This window comes from Pholis gunnellus (genome assembly GCF_910591455.1).
Source record: "Pholis gunnellus genome assembly, chromosome: 7".
In the NCBI taxonomy this organism is placed as follows: domain Eukaryota; kingdom Metazoa; phylum Chordata; class Actinopteri; order Perciformes; family Pholidae; genus Pholis; species Pholis gunnellus.
Genome location: NC_136533.1, coordinates 15,270,204 through 15,288,667, shown reverse-complemented (window position 1 = coordinate 15,288,667; position 18,464 = coordinate 15,270,204). Strand labels below are relative to the sequence as shown.

At 43.4% G+C, this 18,464-nt stretch overlaps 3 protein-coding genes across 4 annotated transcripts in view; 1 reads left to right on the top strand and 2 right to left on the bottom strand.

Annotated features, from left to right (window-relative positions):
* Window positions 1–8,947, top strand: part of magi2b (membrane associated guanylate kinase, WW and PDZ domain containing 2b) — a gene marked incomplete at both ends in the record, with an annotated part of 71,457 nt that extends 62,510 nt beyond the window's left edge. Inside the window, 10 exons of the mRNA XM_079163240.1 lie at window positions 697–889; window positions 1,009–1,124; window positions 1,536–1,728; window positions 3,073–3,312; window positions 4,354–4,539; window positions 5,017–5,290; window positions 6,037–6,256; window positions 6,362–6,505; window positions 7,101–7,239; window positions 8,265–8,947. Of these exons, the coding sequence (XP_079019366.1) occupies window positions 697–889; window positions 1,009–1,124; window positions 1,536–1,728; window positions 3,073–3,312; window positions 4,354–4,539; window positions 5,017–5,290; window positions 6,037–6,256; window positions 6,362–6,505; window positions 7,101–7,239; window positions 8,265–8,947 (2,388 nt within the window). The remainder of the gene's footprint in view (window positions 1–696; window positions 890–1,008; window positions 1,125–1,535; window positions 1,729–3,072; window positions 3,313–4,353; window positions 4,540–5,016; window positions 5,291–6,036; window positions 6,257–6,361; window positions 6,506–7,100; window positions 7,240–8,264) is intronic.
* Window positions 8,948–11,581: 2,634 nt separating this feature from the next.
* Window positions 11,582–15,787, bottom strand: LOC306698096 (endoplasmic reticulum-Golgi intermediate compartment protein 2-like). Its single transcript, XM_079162266.1, has 14 exons — window positions 15,550–15,787; window positions 15,120–15,369; window positions 14,898–15,006; window positions 14,765–14,811; window positions 14,609–14,676; window positions 14,478–14,518; window positions 14,154–14,255; window positions 13,919–14,011; window positions 13,781–13,836; window positions 13,503–13,601; window positions 13,318–13,415; window positions 13,061–13,223; window positions 12,436–12,515; window positions 11,582–12,297 (listed from the first exon to the last, which is right to left on the bottom strand). The coding sequence occupies exons 2-14, from the start codon at window positions 15,223–15,225 to the stop codon at window positions 12,229–12,231; spliced, it is 1,131 nt and encodes a 376-aa protein (XP_079018392.1). The 5' UTR covers window positions 15,226–15,369; window positions 15,550–15,787; the 3' UTR covers window positions 11,582–12,228.
* Window positions 15,788–16,100: 313 nt separating this feature from the next.
* On the bottom strand, window positions 16,101–18,250 carry kxd1 (KxDL motif containing 1). Of its 2 annotated transcripts, none has more exons than XM_079162305.1 (5): window positions 18,161–18,250; window positions 17,785–17,890; window positions 17,506–17,658; window positions 17,381–17,427; window positions 16,101–17,287 (listed from the first exon to the last, which is right to left on the bottom strand). In XM_079162305.1, exons 2-5 carry the CDS (start codon window positions 17,880–17,882, stop codon window positions 17,046–17,048), a joined length of 540 nt encoding a protein of 179 aa, XP_079018431.1. In that variant the 5' UTR covers window positions 17,883–17,890; window positions 18,161–18,250; the 3' UTR covers window positions 16,101–17,045. The 2 variants fall into 2 exon arrangements, with proteins under 2 accessions (XP_079018431.1, XP_079018430.1); XM_079162304.1 differs by having other exon boundaries at window positions 18,011–18,247.
* Between the last annotated feature and the right edge of the window lie 214 nt (window positions 18,251–18,464).

Here is an 18,464-nt window from a genome sequence, read left to right as displayed (position 1 = left end):
ACCTGCTTATTGGTTTGATCACATCAGATCTCACACCTCACCAGCTGGGGAAAAGCTCCTCAGATTTCTACTTAAGCTGCAGCTGCTACTGCTTATACAATCAGCACTCATTCATGGTATTAGGTAGAATATTCAGACATAATGAATCTCATCTCACGTCAATTTAAGTTGTGAATATGTATGCGTGGCCAAAAATCTATTTTTATTTATTGTATAATTGAGTAACAGAAGCAAATCATTCACTTTTAATCATTGTTCAAGTCTGATGATCATCTTCCATCATCATCGTTACCTGACATTATTCTCTGCACATAGTTAGCCCTGAAAACAATTTCCATAGAGATAATTTATCACCGAAAGCATTAAGCCTTTATTTTTCAAAGTTTTATAATTAGCTTTGCAGTATTTCCTTAAACCCGACTGCAGTGTTTTCATGAAAGTTTATTGAATTTTTATACCGCTGTGACAAGACTTGAGTTTGCACGTTGTATTCTTTCAGCTTTTTTCTACACATGTGCGAATATTAGTTCTTATATCTGGCATTCAGTTGTTATATCTTGTCTGCACTGCAGGTCAGTGCTAAATTGTATTTCAGCTGTTTGTTGCTGTTGTGATTTGCCTGCCCTGGTCGTTGTGCCGTCACAATAGGGCCCCATATCTCAAATAAAACATCTGCTGTTGGTGTTTTCCTTGTAGTTGCCTGAACAGTGGGATCCACATGGCAGCCCCCAAGCGAATCTGTCCGGCCCAGTTTTGCCGCCTGGTACACCCTTCCCAAACCAGCCACAGCACCGCACGTCTGTGCCTGACTCCACCGAGGGCTTCGATCTTAACAAACCGGACCCCTATGACCTTTATGAGAAGTCGAGGGCTATCTATGAGAGCCGACGTAAGTACTGACACTTAGTTCATGGGGAATGGAGCATTGTGTTGCTTGAAACGGCTTATAATATGGTGATTTGAAATGAACGAAAGAGTCAACCCTTGATGTCGCTATTTGTGTCTCAGGTCCAGAGTATGAAGAGGTGGAGGTGCACCTGCTGAGAGAGAAGACCGGGTTTGGCTTCCGCATCCTAGGGGGAGACGAGGCCGTGCAGGCTGTGAGTCCGGACGCCCGTGACAAGGCTCGTATGGGACGGGCTGGACCACACACATATTTAACCTCATACACACCAACCTCATCCGACCTGCTCCTAACCTCATCTCACACTTCATCCTGTCGCACACATTTGACCAACATACACTCCACACACACGCGCACCTGCACAAAAGCACTGCTTGGCTTTTTCCCTCAGTCCTAACTGCTCAGTACCTCCCATACTGAAGTAACGCCTTGCTAACTCCAAGTGTAAAACAGCATGTAAACTATGATACAGAAGAATGTAGCAGCAGAATATTAGGACGGTGGAAAAATGTTACCATGACCCAAAGGAGTTTTCAACCTGGAGAGTGCAATTACTGGGAGATTTGACTGTGTCTCTGTTTCATCCTCTTCACCTTCATCTATGCTGCTAATATTGATTGTCTTTGAACAGATTGTTATTGGGGCTATAATAGAGAACACCCCCGCTGAGCGCGATGGGCGGCTTCGACCTGGGGATGAGCTCATTTCTGTGGATAAAAATGTGGTTGCTGGGAAACCGCACAAATACGTAATAGACTTGATGCACGCAGCCGCGCGCAACGGTCAAGTCAGCTTGACTGTGAGAAGGAGAGTGCAAATGCCTGGTGAGGACATGTTTTATATTTTTGTTCCTTTTTTGTTGTTGTGTTTCTTTGTTTCACACTTTGGTACGATTGGAGAACGTGCTGCACATTTCACTGGCATCAATTTAATAAAAAACAACTTGGACAGGACACACATGCTGACAATCTGTGTGCAGGATCAGTGTGTACTTCTCACCCACACACCTTTTCTGTGGTAGTGGTATGCGCATGTTTTGTAAAAACAACGAAACACTTAGTATTTCTCTGTATTTTCATTATTTACTCCATTTGCCACAGACAAAGTCCTCTCCAGTGCGCAGAATTTCCATTAGCAAGCGTGTGTGTTTTGACCAATACCACAGTGATAACCTGGTCGGTTCACAGCGAAAGTCTGATCATTTAGCCTGTTATTGTACATAGAAAACCACCCAACTAGATTTGTTCAAGAAGAGCAGTAACACACGTGTGTGTCACTGTTTAGTAGACCTGTGAGGGATCAACTGTGCACGGCATGCGGTGGATACATAACAGCCAAACACACTTTTGTGTTCACTGTTGCTGGCTGACATGTAAAACAACATGAGGCAAGACGTTTTCAGTGACCATGCAGTGGGTCTGGGAATCAGTTCAACACTGAATATTAAAGGACCAGTGTGTTGGATTTAGGGGAATTTATTAGCAGAAATGCAATATAACATTCATAACTATGCTTTCATTAGTGTATAATTACCTGAAGCTATCATTGTGTTTTTGTTATCTTAGTTTGAACCTTTCATATCTTCACAGAGTTCACCATGTTGCACTGCAATGTTTTTACATCAGCCCAGAACGTACAAACCAAACACTGGCTCCAGAGAGGGCCTCTCATGCTTTTACGTTACCTGAAGGCCACCGTAGTTCTCTGACCCGCTTGGACATGTAGGAGTGAGCGGAGGGGTATTAAGTTGGTTGCAATCTGCTACCTCACCACTTGATGTCACTAAATGCTACACACTGCTCCTTTAAGGGGAGACTATTTCATTTATTTAAGCTTTTGGAGGCATTTGATGTCTGTTCATTACAGATATTAATATATAGTATCTTATACTGCCCGATCACACACTTGATCTATCCTTTGTTCCTTTTAGAGTCATACCTGTCAAATGATAAACAGACAGATTAAATTTGACTTTGACAGAGAGTCCCTGTGGGAAGTAGAGAAGTGCACTTTGCATGCAATATATGCTGCAGGTTGGAATTTCTCTAGTGGGTACATCTTAAGATGCTTTATATTAAAACAGGCCATAGATAGTATATTGGCCATGTTTTACAGTAACATCTGCTTCTTGACTCATCCTATCTCCTCTCTTGCTTCCTCTCCTCCAGGTGAGCTGTGTCCTGTGAATGGCCGTAGCCCTGGCTCTGTGTCGACACAACACAGTTCTCCACGTAGCGATGCAGCCTCAGCTTCGGGCCCTCCAGCGGTCGTCGTCCCGACTGCCACCTCTCCTCCAGAGGGATCCGCCCTGCAAACCAGTGATGTGGTTATTCACCGCAAGGACAATGAGGGCTTCGGCTTCGTCATCATCAGCTCCCTGAACAGACCGGAGAACGCGTCCGTCATCAGTGAGTTTTTGCTGTCTGGAGCCCTAAAGGTTGTTACTGAACGCAAATGGTGATTAAATATAACTTGATGACCAAGGATCCTAAGGGTGGTGACTGTCCTAGAGGGGTTGTTCATGGGGTTGTGCTACTATTTCAATTTAAGTATAAAAAAAATATGTTAAATGTATTTATAAGATATGAGATTTTTAATACACAACGTGTGTTTGCACTGCATGTCCACTCAAGAAACAGGGTCACAACGAAGTATAACATCCATTATATCTAATTTACTAATAACCAGTGAGCTTGTTACCCCTTAACAATTAATTTGCTTTTGTGGTGTTGCCTATCCCATATAATTGCTTCAGAACTTTTATTAGCTGGGATTAAACTGAAAGTTTTACTTTTTATATCTGATCTTAAATTGGTCTTAAATTCATGCCGCGGTAGTATTAAAAAGGAGCCTTTGAAAGTCTTAAATTTGGCTTTATTAAACATATGGTAGGAAGCTGGTATCTTTTAACAGATGGTGGGATTTCTTGAACCAGCATGGTCTGACTGCACATTGAAGAATTTGATATGAATGTATCTGCTCTATGTTTTGGCCTACACCTGAATATGGAATATGCATACCCCAAAAGTGGATCTAGCATACAGTAGTTATGATATCAAACATTAGTTCAGGATGTAACGGTGGATGTTCAACAGTCCCCCAGGATCTTCTCTGCTTGGGGGTCCAGACATTTTTTGGATTGAAGTGGAGATTGCAGGTTTCTGTGTGAAAAGAGTTGATAAAAGCCGAAACCTGTTTTGTTAATATGTTATTGTCATAAAATAGTGATAATGGTTTTTTTAATTATATTTCTTAGCAGATTTGAACATTGTAAGTGTTTCTGTGTAGTGGCAGTGCTTTATAAAGAATACAAATATTGGAACTGTTTGAAAATGTCTCGTGACAGTCGAGGCTCATGTTGTGATACAAAAGTGAGTTTCGTCAGTGGTGTTATAACATCTTTCTTCAAAATTGTCGTTGACAACCACCTTGTTATTGCCTGTTTCCAGCTGTGCCCCATAAAATAGGACGTATCATCGAGGGCAGCCCTGCGGACCGATGTGGGAAGCTGAAGGTGGGAGACCGGATCCTGGCTGTGAATGGACAATCCATCATCAGCATGCCGCACGCAGATATTGTCAAGCTCATTAAAGATGCTGGGCTAACAGTCACACTGCACATCATACCAGAGGAGGGTAAGTGATTGTGTGTGACATGAAAAGAAATGTTACTTCACTTTGTGGCAGCGTGTTTAGATTTCCCCTGATAGAAAACAAACCCTGAAGTCCGTCTGCCGTGTCTTTTATGAATATATTTCGTTGTCCTTGCATCAGTATTCTGAAGTAACAAGGCACTTTCACATACAGTAAGCCAGAAAGGAGAGGGTTAGGGAGAGGGGGGTGTTCCACAGCTGTCTTGGTTATCGTGAACTACAGCCTTGTCTTATGACATTGAGACATTTTAGAGTCTTCTCATTTTGAGCACTATAACAAAGCTAAAGGTTGCGATGCTCCTTCAGGTTGGACAGCGGAAAAATCAGGTTTCAGAACACTCGACAACAACACTGCAGTCTTCGGCATTCTGTGCATGTTTCCTTTGTCTGTTTGTTCTAAATCCTTCTCTTCAGAGGGATTTAACAAGTGAAATCTTGTCTCACCTTCTGTCCATCACAGGATCCCACTCTGGCCCCAGCTCAGAGAAGCAGAGCCCCATGATCCAGAAACACAGCCCCCAGACCCAGCCCAGCCCTGTAGCCCAGCCAGGCCAAGGAGGCACCCAGCCCGGCCAAACGGCCACGCAGACAGGTCAAATACCTGTCCTGCCTGGCCAGACACCAGCACAGACTAGCCAAACAGTAACTGGCCCTTCTGCACCAGCTGGAACCCAGCAGAGCCCGGTCACCCAGCCCTCAGGCGCCCCTCCACAGCTCTACCTCCATGACGGCAGGTAAGACGGCGCTAAGAATGATGTTCTTGTTTGTACTCAGCAGGAGCATTTTGTAAGATTCCTTAAGAGTGTCTTGGTGAGTGCAACAAAATTGACAGGAAGAAGGAGCAAGGAGCTTTCAAAGGTGACAGATCTCAAACTGTCTATATAAATGAGTGTGTGCCATGCTCTCCTTGCATGGCAGTAAGTTCAGAAGAAAACCTGACTGCAGACAACTTTTGTCCCAGTCAGACTCTCAGTCTCAGGTTGGTTTCTACTTTGTTGCGTAACACCACTTAGCTCCTACAGTGTCAGTGAATAATTTACTTTAAGGTATCTCTTCTATAATGCAGGAACTTGGTGTTCAGGCCCTCTTCCGTGTTAAAACTATGAAAGTGTGAGTGTGTGTATGGATAGGTTTGTGTGTGTGCATGTGAGTCTCAGATCAGTAGTAGCACTCCCAGAGCTGTGGATTGATGCCCATTTTACATGTGGGAGCTCGATAAAAGTTTCAAGACAGAGAGTGATATTTCCATCCTTTTTTGTGGCGAGCTTCCTTAGCTGCACACACTCAATGTTACTTTACAGAATTCTACACGGTTAGGGATGCGTAAGAGAAGACACATTTGCACATATGAGGTTGTGTGCAGTCGGACACCTCCTTTTTTGATGCTTCTTCAAAAAAATGCTCTAATTGTTTTGAGGAAACAATTAGAGCACAAACTTCTCCTCTGATTCTGTTGCTCTCTCTCTCTCTCTCCTCACAGGTCAGAGGTTAAAGCCAGACAGGATGTCAAACCTGACTACCGGCATCCTCCATTCACTGATTACAGGCAACCTCCAGTAGACTATCGTCATCCACCGGTTACTGATTATAGACAGCCGCCGACGCTGGACTACAGACACCCGCCTGGTCTGCTGGACTTCAGACAGCACCCTGCAGCTGCACAGTTTCCTCTGGGGATCCCTCCTGACTTCAGACCACAGGTACAGCTAGACCAAGACCCAACTGCTCAAGTTCAAACTGTGTTGAGCATTAAGTGTACATGTTTGCAGTGGGTTTGTTGCAAGTTGTCTACATTTTTCCTGCAGGAGTATGATTACTTTACGGTGGAGCTGGAGAAAAGTGCAAAGGGTTTTGGCTTCAGTATCCGCGGGGGCAGAGAGTACAAGATGGACCTATTTGTGTTGCGCCTTGCTGAAGATGGTCCTGCCATACGTAATGGAAGGATGAGGGTGAGATGACATGGACAAATGATATGTTGAAAAGCTGTTTGGGAGGTGATTGGAATTGCTGTCAGTGAGAACGATTGTTTTGAAATCCAGTCACAGAAGCAGCGAATTGCCAGTTTGTCCATCTTGACCATCTCAGATAATATAACACAACATGCTTGTGTGTGATATATTTATTTCACAGAATTTAAAGATGGTGTCAAATTGAATACAACACAGATTTTTGCCTTTTAAAAAAAAGACAACCCTGCTGTGTTCCTTCTGCAACATGCTTATTATCTTTCACTCCGTCTATTAATTCTAATCTGTATTTTACTGTCTGCCCCATCTTCTTCATGGGACAGGAGTGGCGGATAGATTACGAAAGGGTGAACGAGAGTACGTGCATGTGTACTCACTGACTAAGTGACCCTCTGCTCACCCTCAACCAGTCCTGTTGAGGTGTACTCCAACAAGGCACTTAATGGCACTTATTCCCCAGTTGCATCAGTGGAGCGACCAGCCAGCAGAAGACTGTGGCTGTGTTGAAAAGTCAACTTTCCGTGAATAAACAAGGCTGACAGAAATCGACCTTATGCTCTGTGTGCATCTCCTCCAGGTAGGGGATCAGATCATAGAGATTAACGGGGACAGCACTCGGGACATGACTCACGCCCGCGCCATTGAACTCATCAAGGCGGGAGGCAGGCGGGTCAGGCTGCTGCTTAAGCGAGGCACAGGACAGGTGCCAGAATATGGTGGGTTTTCCTGGCACAAAGTAAAGTCTCTAAATATTCAACTCTTTCTACTCTATCTCCTTTGTCTCTGACCTGATCTCTTTCTCACTTTCATACGCAAGATTCATTATTTGAGGTTCAACCTTACTGTTTTAACCAGAATGGCTTTTTCCTGCAAATGCTATATGTTTTACTCAAGAACATATTAACATGCATTAATATAAATCTGCATTTTACTCCTCGCTCCTCAGTCTTGTCTACTGTCGTCTGAAATTAAACTATTTAAACTATTTTGATCAAACAGTAGAATAGCAACCTTCTCTTTAGCCTCTGTGTGTTTTAACCCCTCTGCCTTAAGTCTAATGATTGGTATAGGCTTTTACTTGCCTTCCCTCAGGAATGGTACCTTCCAACCTCTCCATGTGCATGAAAGGTGACACACTAAGCTCCCCCTATTTCTTCCTAATGGGCCACTCTAAAGACACGGTTTGTGAAAAACTGCATGTCTCTCTCTCTTTCCATACTGATTAATCTGTGTGCAGTGTAGCTTTGCTGTCGGCATGCATGATCATGAGTGTACGCATGGGAAAATAGCAGCCGCGTGTGTATCTTTGTGTGTGTGTGTTTGTGTGCGCGGGTGCTTCTGCGTGTTGTAGTAAGAGAGCAATAGGGTTTGAAGTGACCCTCCAGATGAAATTGTATCATCCTGAGGAGGGCTGTGAAGTAGACTGTGTGAAATCAATCTGCTCAGAATCAGTCTGTCACACAACTACCAATGGTAATTGTTTTCAAGCACTGAATGAATATTGTCCCACATGTCATGTAGATTAGCCTACACGTCAGGTGTGTGCTGCTCACACACATTTGCATGCAAATTTGCCTGATATTATATTAGGATGTGGTGTTTATTTGTATTATTGTGGACGTCTTTCTTTCTCTCTGCCTTTTTTCTCTCCTCAACCTCTGTGTGCATGTGCATGCTGCTTCGTGCCACTCTGCTTTTATCTCAGGCCACCTGAGCATCATGTTTTCTTCTTCCCCGGCAGACTGTGCCGGCCCCTGGGATTCCCTTTCTACAGCCCACTCTGCCCTGCAGGAAGTGACCCTCGAACCCTACCCGAATCCATTGCTCTCATCCCATCCAGCCTCAGCCCCAGACACCCCTCATCAGCTCCCTCTAGAGGCCACAGTGTGCATGGCAGACAAAGCTCCACAGCTGACAGACCACAGCTCCATGAGAGGGGCTACAGGTGGCAGGTCCACCCAGCAGAAGTGCATCATCAGGGGGCAGGGACCTGGAGAGGTGGACTGTGGACCAGGCGAGAGAAAGCCTCGTGCTTTGCCTCCCAAAGCTGTCCTGGGGAGGTCCGTTGAAAGAAGAGAGAGGCAGCGGGAGACTTGCTCCCCCTGCTGTGAGAGAAAGGGCCTGCACACACAGGCAATGAGCACTGTCTGGCCCTGGGACCCTTATGTTAGTGTGAATTTCAATGGAGCCTCTCTAGGCAGTGGAGATGGACATGTCAGCCTCCAGGAGAGGCTGGTGTCCAGAGGTCTGTTCCCCAGAGAAGATGAGAGGGCCAGTGGTCACAGTGGGCTCTGCTGCCCGTCTAAAACCATGGAAGATCCTCCTGCGAGGAGTGCAGCGGCCTCCCCCGGGCCCTGGAACGTCCCTGGGTCTGACAAACTGCCTGGCACCCTGAGGTCCTGGACCTCCACAGTAAGCAGGTAGAATGGATCTTGCTGGTTTGGATTGGATCACACTGTCTGGCTCCTCATTCAGTCCACCATCAGATATCTGAGAGAAGCAGTACATTTCCCTCACCCTCTCTTGCGGTCCTGTTTTCTTCTCCAGCCACTTCTAAAATCATATTTTATGTTTCATTTGTTTTTACGAGATAAATATTACACCCACCACCTTAAAACAGAGGAACTCCACAGCTATTGTAACATACAGTATAAAACTGATGGAGACACCCGGATTTGTTATCACAGAGGGAGCAACAATGTGTGATTCTGAGTGGAGCTGTGCTTTTGACGTGTACCTTTAACTGCCCGACTGTATCTTGCTCAGATTGGTTAGTGCAACTTAACCTCAGATGGAACAAGGTTCCTCGCAGGAGAGAGACATAATGTACATCCAAGAGATTTACTTTTGCTCCATTTTCTCTAAGCAGTGGGAAGAATGAGACTACAAATCTGTCAGAGGGAGGCAGTGACACGGACACTCCTGGAGGACATGGCACTGATCCAAGTGACAGCCTGGTTAACCCGACATATGTTAGATCTCACATGCCTACCAATATATCATATACTGTAAATGTAAAGATGTGAAAAATATGTACATTTGGTGTTTTTGAGGCAGTGTTGTAGTTAGATACATTGTAAATAAAAGAAAAACACCAGAACAGTATTTTAGGATCACTATTTCCATGGCCTCGTCTATTACTACATATCAAAGACTGTGCAAGTCACTAAAAGCAGACCGCTGAGGGAGGCAGCAGTCGTGTGCATGGATATAAACCACCATGTCTTTATACAGGCACTCACATGTCTTTTAGAGGTAGAATTTAGAGAGGATGTCCTCTGTGGAGCTGACCAGTTGGTACTCATGTGAGACAAAGGGATCTTTTTTTTTCATCAACTGTTCTGAGTTATGTACACAACTTGATCACGAGTCAACCATGCAGTCATTGTGCAGAATTATAAGCCTTGTTGTATTCATTTAATGCTCACGAAAGAATTTTGTCCATTTCCCATTTCTATGCCTTTTACTGTGCTAAGTGTACCACATCACTGTGGGAGAGGGGCATCGGTGTGGGGAAGAGGAGGCCGATGGTTATGAGGTGGGGCGGAGTGCCTTACTCAAACTAATGCAGAGCTGTTGCCGTTGTGATTTGTTTTGGGAACTGAATGCAAAACAGATGTTAATGACCATGCACACATATCAGCAAACTGTTGAGTTGTGGAGCCTGTTTTCTTCTGACCTAACACCAAGCAGTATATATACAGTTATCTTGATGCACTCTTATCAATGTCAATGATTGCCCTTGTCCCCTAGTGCTTAAAGGGGGATACAATGTAGCCTGTAGCATTACATCCTCTTCTTAGAGAGTGGAGCTGTGAACGTTTGTCCAGACAGGGTCCTTATCACAGTGGACCTATGGTTTCTGTTGTTTCAGATGAGTCTCATTTCAGCTTTATCCCGTAAAGAACATTAGTTGAGTTTGCTTTGTTGCAGGTGGAACCAATGCACCTGAATCTGAAGCCAAGACTTAAGATGAAACACAAATGCATTCAAACCTAAGTTTTGATACCGGCAGAGTGGAGGCATGCTGCTATTAAACCACGACACCCAAGATGAAGTCACTGTCCTGCATTTCTACATTTTGATATCATCCATTTCTCTCAACATGATGTTTGCTCTCATTACAGATAAATCACCAGAGCGTTTGATTACTGGAGGAGCAGAGTTTAAAAAAAGAATCACAATGCATTGTGACAATATGACTGAATGCAGCACGAGGGCACATCCAAGCTGTACTTGTAAACTGGTTAACTGGTTAACATGTTAGTGAGGAGCATGACAACATGCCATTTAGGCTGTAGAAATGTGTTAACTGTATGTACAGATGTCAACGTTCAGAAAAGGAGATATGATGTGTCATCCAGCCCTCTGTCTCCGTCCAGGCCGTCCCCCTGCCTGCTGTGAGGGATTTTGTATACAGAAACAGAAAAAATGCTTTATTGGAGCCCGTGAAGGATGGCACGTTCATAGATTCCCATTGAGATCAAGTATAACTGTGTAGTGTTAATTGTGTATTATTCACCTTGTACAGCTGTATTCCTACAAATATGGTTTACTGTATCATTGATACTGTAGTTTCAAAGACGTGAACAACTATTTTTATGAAATGCGACAGTACTGATATATTACATTTTGCTAAAAAACAAAAAACTTGTTTACTGAAAGATATTCTGAAATACTGTCAAATAAACTCTTGACATGGTGTAAAATATTCATTTGTAGAGATTGTTTTACTCGTAACCATGAAGGGGAGACTCGAGCAAACTCTCAATCGACTAATCAGAGACCATTTTCACAATGAATTCATCGTTGGTTCATAAAAGGTTCCAGTTCCTCAAATGTGAAGTTTTGCTACTTTTGTTTCATATAATTCTCAAATATTTTAGTGATTTTAAACAAAAAGCACCTTGTACTTTAAACACCAAACTTAAGTTGGTTAATACAAAAACAACAAATCTACATATTCATTTATTCATAATGAACATAATCATTAGTTGCAGCCCTACGTGAGACTCTACCAGAAACATGTTAAATATTAAAAATGGGTCTACATCAAGTTGGAAGAGGATTTTATTTAACAAATGAGCCTCATATTTATACAAACGAGCGCACTTGAAAACTTTGAAGCACTTCATTTCACACAATTCCTCTTTAGCGGCCCCTCACACCCACACAGGCTTCTCTTTTATTGAGCGGATTAGGCCCGTTTTTTAGCTCAAGATTGAGCAGAGCTATTGTGGGACTTTTCTGAGGTCAACGACCTGCAAGATGGAATCAGAATCACGTTTTAACTGTCAGTCAAGACTCCACGAGTCGACCACACACAGCCCTGAGAACAGTCTAATCAGCCAAACTAAGTGAAGACACCTGTGTGAGCGGGACGTGGGCGGCACCATCTATGTAATGAAGTCAGATCCACAAACATGGTGTCAATAATTAGCGTTTGGTCCTTGTGCAGATTTCCAGTGAGAGTGACAGTTAGTGTAAATATTGATTATAATCATTCACAGGTGGATGGACAGTCACATCTGAAACTTGCACCCACCCAATAAAATTTTTAAAAAATGATACAAATATTTACATATTTCTGAACAAAGCAAAGACGTACTCCATAGTAAAACAACTTGTAAACATGTTCCCAGAATCACGTTGCTGTCTAGAGGGTTAGGCAGAGCTGGTGAGCTGACAGTCGGTTGTGGGGGATCTCATTGTGGAGCGTCATTTTCTGTAGGAACCACGGTTTCACTGTTTTGCTGCTCATTTGGAGGAGCCTCCTGAGAAAGAGGAACGGAAAGATGTATCATCATCACAGTAAGAAAAAGAAAACGGTACAACTGCTATTTTCCAAACAGCCTCGGGTTATATTAAAATGAATAGTGACTACAAGGTTAAAGGTCATGTTATTGGCTTACCTTAAGATGTCTGTAGATTCCCATTTGGAAACGGCAGCAAAACACATCAATCAAGAATCCTAGCACACCATGGAGCATGCCTGCAAGTGAGAAACAGACCCGAGTTACTGCAGCCGCTGGTGCTCCGTTTAAAACTGAACGTCTTCCCTCTCAAGCAGAATTATTCCTCTACAATTTAAACTTGGAGCTCGCCAGTAACTCAATCATCTTTGGAAAAGTCGTCTCCTCCCATCATCTTCTAATCAATCCTGTGAGAACATCCCTAAATTCAGTTTTAAAAAGATGATTTGCTGAAGTAGATGACAAGATTGGATAACAGTAAAAGTCTTTAGTCATGCTTTTTGTGGTAAACGAATGGGGCTTAAGGCAGGACTGTAAAAGAAGCAGACCTGCGGAGATGCCCGGTTTTGCCCAGTAACTACATGCTGTCTAGATTTTAAATTGATAGAACACTTTTAAAAAGAGTCCCTGCTCACAACTACATTACTGTGCAGGAATGACATTTAAAAACATTACCAAGGCTAAATTAATGTTCTCCGTGATGGATTACTTATATTTCACACCTTTTCAGTCTCTGCAAGTTCAGTTTCATACTGATAACATATAAAAAGCGAAGTTTATCTACCTGTTGTAGAGAAAATGCCTCCAATGATGCCACAGAGTCTGACAAGAAACTGCCAGAGAGGCATGTGCTGCTCGGTGACTTTGACCATTAGTGAGCTGATATCGTACTTCATAAAGATTCCTGAGACTCCATGGCTGCCCGCAGCATGGTTTATCACTCGGTCCTGCAGAGCATGAAGAGGAATACAAACACATTCATCACAACAATAGAACTGAATACTACACAAACGTACAAAGATGTGCAAAATGGAAACCTACCTGCTCAGTGACGGAGTACTGGTGTGTTTCTGCAGAGACCTTGTATGTGTTCAGCTTGGTGGGCACAATGGTGATGAAGTACTGAAACATGTGGTTAGCTGGAGATAATAACCAAATACAGATGTTAGCTCAGCAAAAAGGCATGCATTACGATAAAAATGGATTGTTTGACCACACAGACGTACCTTCGGCAGAGACTTTCTCCGTGCCGTCCAGCGGGTTGATAATCCCAGGAATCTCTTCTCCAAAGGACAGGTGGTCAATCCGGTGAGAGAAATTATAAGCTGTGACACAACGCCAAATCAAAACAATTAATAATCATCATCAAGTGAATACAACTGCTTCCATGTGTCACAACAGCCACACATGTAATGCACCATGAACATCATCGCCTTGTTAGTATGAGAACATTTGTAAAGTAGATGTGTGCAACAAAGGTTTGTGAAAAACAATATGAACTCACTGTCATGGCTCACGAGTGCAGCTAGATGGGCGTGGCCTCTGGGATGTGGGATGGACCTGTGTAGGGAGGAAAAGGTCAGGGGTCACTCAGCCCAAAATGTCTAATCTCTCAATTTTAAGTCGCCTTGTAGATACATACTTGCCAACAGTAACGTGGAAATTTCCTGCCACCTTGTTGACATACAGGTGTCCATGTATCCTGCAGGCTCTAAGGCTAGAGGGGTTGTCCTCACTATGGGGAAGAAGGAGGTGGTGGGAATATATTTATCACAACATATGGCAGGTTCAAACTCTTCATCGTTTATCTTTGTAATCATACGTTCAACCGTGTAGCAGTTCCAAAGAGCAACAAGCTCATCTTGAGGATCCTGTACCTTTGAGTCTGAGCAGGAGGAGGTCCTTTCATCGCAGCCTTGAAGAGTAAATCCTGGAGCGCGTGCTCCACTCTCAGACGCTCCTGGATGTGCAGGAGTGTCCTAACAGAGGGGGACAGGAAAATGAAGGAAACAAAAACTCACTTGGAATGGACAAAAAAAACAATGAATGTGTAGAAACTGTATGAAGAGCAGGGATTGTAATGTCTGTGCAACTAAATAACAACTGAGTCTTAAATGTAATGTAAATATAGTTGAATAATGCTGGATGAAAAAGACACTGTATTCCTTGAGGGAGTGTTCATAAATAGATGTGTAACTTACATGTGCCATAATCTTTGCTCTGGGGACAGCTCAAAGTCGACCTTAAGTGTGACAAAACACAATTGTCAGACAAGCTGAAATGAATTAAAATAAATGAAAACAGTGAACACACTGAAGGAACTCATACTCACTGCTTCATATTTTAAGCCATCAGAAGCAACCATGTTCTCTGCCAGATCCAGGACATCTGCCCCTATATCTGCATTCACATTGACAACATCCATGACACCTTTCTAAAAACACACAGATGGAGCTGAAATACAAACACACCTGTTTTTTGTACTTACATTGACATCTCATGGCTACTGTGATGTCAACATTTATCTTCAGTTTACTGGAAGTGAAGAGCAGATGCAGTCAGTGAACACACTAAGCTAAGACACAGGACTGAAGCATAGCAATCACTGGTTTATCCCTCACCTGCTGAAGTCTTTGTCCACCTCGTACTCATACTTCATCCACGTGTTTGTGTACACAAAGAACTCCAGGAAGGCGAGGACAGCCATAAGCGTGAACGCTATCAGAGACACTGAAGAGCATCAACATGAGTTACTGTAGTATCGTTATGTGTGTGTGTGTGTGTGGGTTAATAGCTATGTTAAGGCTAAATGTATGTAACGTTGGTATCTGTGGTCACGGTACCTGTCCCACCGCTGGCTGTGGACTCCACGTAGCTCTCGGGAACTTTGGGGAAAGCGTCCAACTCCTTCACCAGAGTCAGAGCCTTCTTCTTGGTCAGTCTCCTCATTGTGGGAGCAGTAGTGATGTAGCTTCAGGTGATTCCCTCATAAAGTGGATGTTTTCTAGCAGCTAGTTGCCGTTGGTCGTTTTGGGGGACCACCGCTGAGCAATGTGCAACGTTCAGTCTGTCTACAGCGGGTTGTTGTTTGTGCTGACGTTGAACATGACAGCTGTTAGCAACCGAGCTAGCAGTTAACGTTAACTTACTCAGCTAAATAGCCGGCTAAACAGGACTACGGGCGGCTGGTGTACGTGTTAAAGTCCTTATTCAGCCGTCAGCTCATTTTAGAGTTAAAGTACTTATTTTCACAGTGAAACATGAAGAACTCACCAGACGCGTCGTAAGTTACCTGTGGTAGGTGTGTTGTTACAGGACTAGCTAACAGCTAGCTACGTTAGCTAACCTAACCTTTGACCCCTTAGTCTGAAATAAAAACGGCTCCCGTTTGGACGTAGCGCCCTCTACCGGTAACCGTCGGTTCGGTTGCAGGTCACAGAAGCACAGTTCAGCATACATCGTTTTCAGTGATAATTTAGAGTTTGGTGCTAACTAAAATGTCACGAGATAGTAGCTGTTGATTCTAGCCACGAAGGGATCATCTACTGGGCATACAGCGTACACCCGTCTCACGTCATGGTCCGCAAAGACACACGTTGTTAGTGAGGCGCTCTTATGTTGTTGCTTCTGGTGACAACCTCAGAGTGAATGCTTAGACTATACGCCCTCTCAACTCAGTTGATATTTTGATTTAGGAGCCCACATTTCCAAACACTGTTTAAACACTGTTTGTCAAAGACATTTTCATAGATACAATCCCAAGTCTCACATTAAGGGGAAATCCACTGTATAAATAGATTTTTGACAGTAGAGTCAATACAATTATTATTATTACATTTTTATTATTATGGAGTGTCAACGTTGATCACCATACTCTGTCTCTCTGCTTCTGAAGGAGATTATCTTTCAAATACACAAATAAAAACAAATAAAAACAGATTTACAAATATGGCATAAATAACCATTAGTAGTACATTATACGCTGGACATTCCCTTTTACACCAAAACTGCCTCTTTAATGGAGAGAGAGAGAGAGAGGAGTGATTGGATCCTGCACTCACACAACCTGGTATCAGAGCCTCTACTCTGCTCACGTGACTACACAGTTAAACCCCTGGCTTCCTAGCGATGGAGGTGGAAAACAAAGAGAGAATTCCTTGGCAAGGATCAGTAAAGCATCAGATTAAATGCTGCTGAAAACATTCACGACTGCACTAACAAACATATTCCCTAGTTTTAACAGGGGCCCATAGAATAACAATGCAACAGTACGATACTATTGTAATAGTATGACAATAACAGTAGTAACTACTCTCAAACCCTATCTACTAGAACATTAACCTTTGTCTTTCGTAGGACATACATAATGAGACATCATGAGAGATGTCTTCCTTCATTCAGGTGAGCATCTCTTCAAACTAGTTTTTTATATGCTTCTACGGGCTTTTGCTCAGTATTACTGTCAGTACTTAAGATATACATCTATAGTGAGATACTATACAACTTCAAGTATTATGTGCATTATTTTAGTGCTGTGCAGGCATAGGACAAATAAGCATGCCAACAAAAATCCAGCGTCCTCATAAGACAGTTCATAGCCACAATTTAACATCAAGGTGGTGACGCTCTTCTCAGCAGATACACTGATGACTGGAAAAGTCAGTAGATATTGTAGAGGCCAACACAAACTCAAATATAAAACATAACCTCCTGCTAAAAGTTTTAAGGTTGAAGCTCACGAGGCTGAAATCATTCACATACTGCTCGCTCTATTCTGCAGGTACAGAGTCTGGACCCTCGTCCAATAGGACATCGGAGGTGGGCGTGTCAGGCCGCTCTTGAGAGAGATCTTCAGAGCATCTGCTCACAGTGGGTGAGATAACATCTGGACTTGTGTCACAGGACTCTGTGCTCTGCTCCGAGGTGGCTGTTGTGATTCTTGTGGCAGCACTGGGGGGAACTGGGTCAAACTCATCATCATCGTCTTCCAGGATGGGTGACTCGTGGATATCTGCCAGAAAAAAAACGATATCTTAAACAAGCTGATGTGGATGAAGCTGACTGTGCTTGTAAAATTATGAGCGAAAAGTCAATGCTAACTCACTGCTGAAAGCTTCTGGGTACTGCTTAGAAATCTTCCCTTTTAGTGTCCTGCAGAAGAAGAGGCCAATAGTAAGAGGTTGAATGAGAGCGTGTTTGTTTGCACTGGGGGGAGAGGTAGTGACTTACCTGATCCTCCTGAAGACGCTGTCTAGATCTTTCTTCATCTCCACAAGGGTGCGAGTGTGGAGCAGGAAGCGCTCGTTCATCTGTTGCAGTCGCACGTTGGACAGCCCGTTGAAGTTGATCAACATTTCATTGGTTTTCTCGAAGCGGTCAAGCCTGTATTTCACAACAATTCAGCAAAGCAACAATTATCTTCAGGTGCCAGTTTACAAGGCAGCATCACTGTCACATCCTTTTTATGTTTAGCAGTGTGCATGAAGCTAAACTAATCATGACACTCACATGTGTCTCTGAGCCTGGATGATGGCATTGACGTCCTCGGAGTTCACCATGCTCAGCATCCGGTTACAGAACACGCCAGATGCGGTGGGCTCCACCATGATGACGGCTGCAAAACAAACCTTTATTTAGAAATGCGAGTATAGTTAATCATTAAAACCACGAGTCCATAAAGAAAGCGTAATCATGAAACGGGACAGTGGCAGTGAACCCCAACTGTTAAGTGTACCTGTGATAATTCAATGCAGCGTGGTTAACGATGAACAACTTTATTAACAGTTCGGCGGAGCCCCCTGTTAGCAGGCTGGACCACTGATTACACCGTTAGCTGGTGGTGAGCTAGACCGCCGAGCGAAGCAACAACATGTATATTAGCTACCTCCGCTTCCACGTCGACCTCTGGCTGATTGAATAGCAGATTTAACAGGAAATGTGCAGCCTAAAGGGGCATCTGACAGCTGGCTGTGTAACAAAAACAAAGCACTTCCGTGTTTTTTTTAACTTCCGGTCATAGGACCAGCGTTTCCGGTGCCTTTTCACCCCACGTTTCTTTATTTAAAACTGCGCAAATCACAAATGTACATTTAATCTAATCTGGTTTCATCATTGTTTTTCAGATTTAGAATTATATAATAATAACAATGAAAGTATGTGACGTTTCAAACCCATATATGAATAAATAG

Coding starts and splice junctions, on each gene's coding strand:
- LOC306698096 (XM_079162266.1), bottom strand. CDS start 15,225: ATGAGGAGACTGACCAAGAAGAAGGCTCTGACTCTGGTGAAGGAGTTG. Junction 14,519..14,608: donor ATGGCTTAAAATATGAAGCA/GTGAGTATGAGT, acceptor GTCACACTTAAG/GTCGACTTTGAGCTGTCCCC. Junction 13,837..13,918: donor TTCCACGTTACTGTTGGCAA/GTATGTATCTAC, acceptor CTCCCTACACAG/GTCCATCCCACATCCCAGAG.
- kxd1 (XM_079162305.1), bottom strand. CDS start 17,882: ATGGTGGAGCCCACCGCATCTGGCGTGTTCTGTAACCGGATGCTGAGC. Junction 17,659..17,784: donor ATCCAGGCTCAGAGACACAT/GTGAGTGTCATG, acceptor TGTGAAATACAG/GCTTGACCGCTTCGAGAAAA. Junction 17,288..17,380: donor GTACCCAGAAGCTTTCAGCA/GTGAGTTAGCAT, acceptor TTTTTCTGGCAG/ATATCCACGAGTCACCCATC.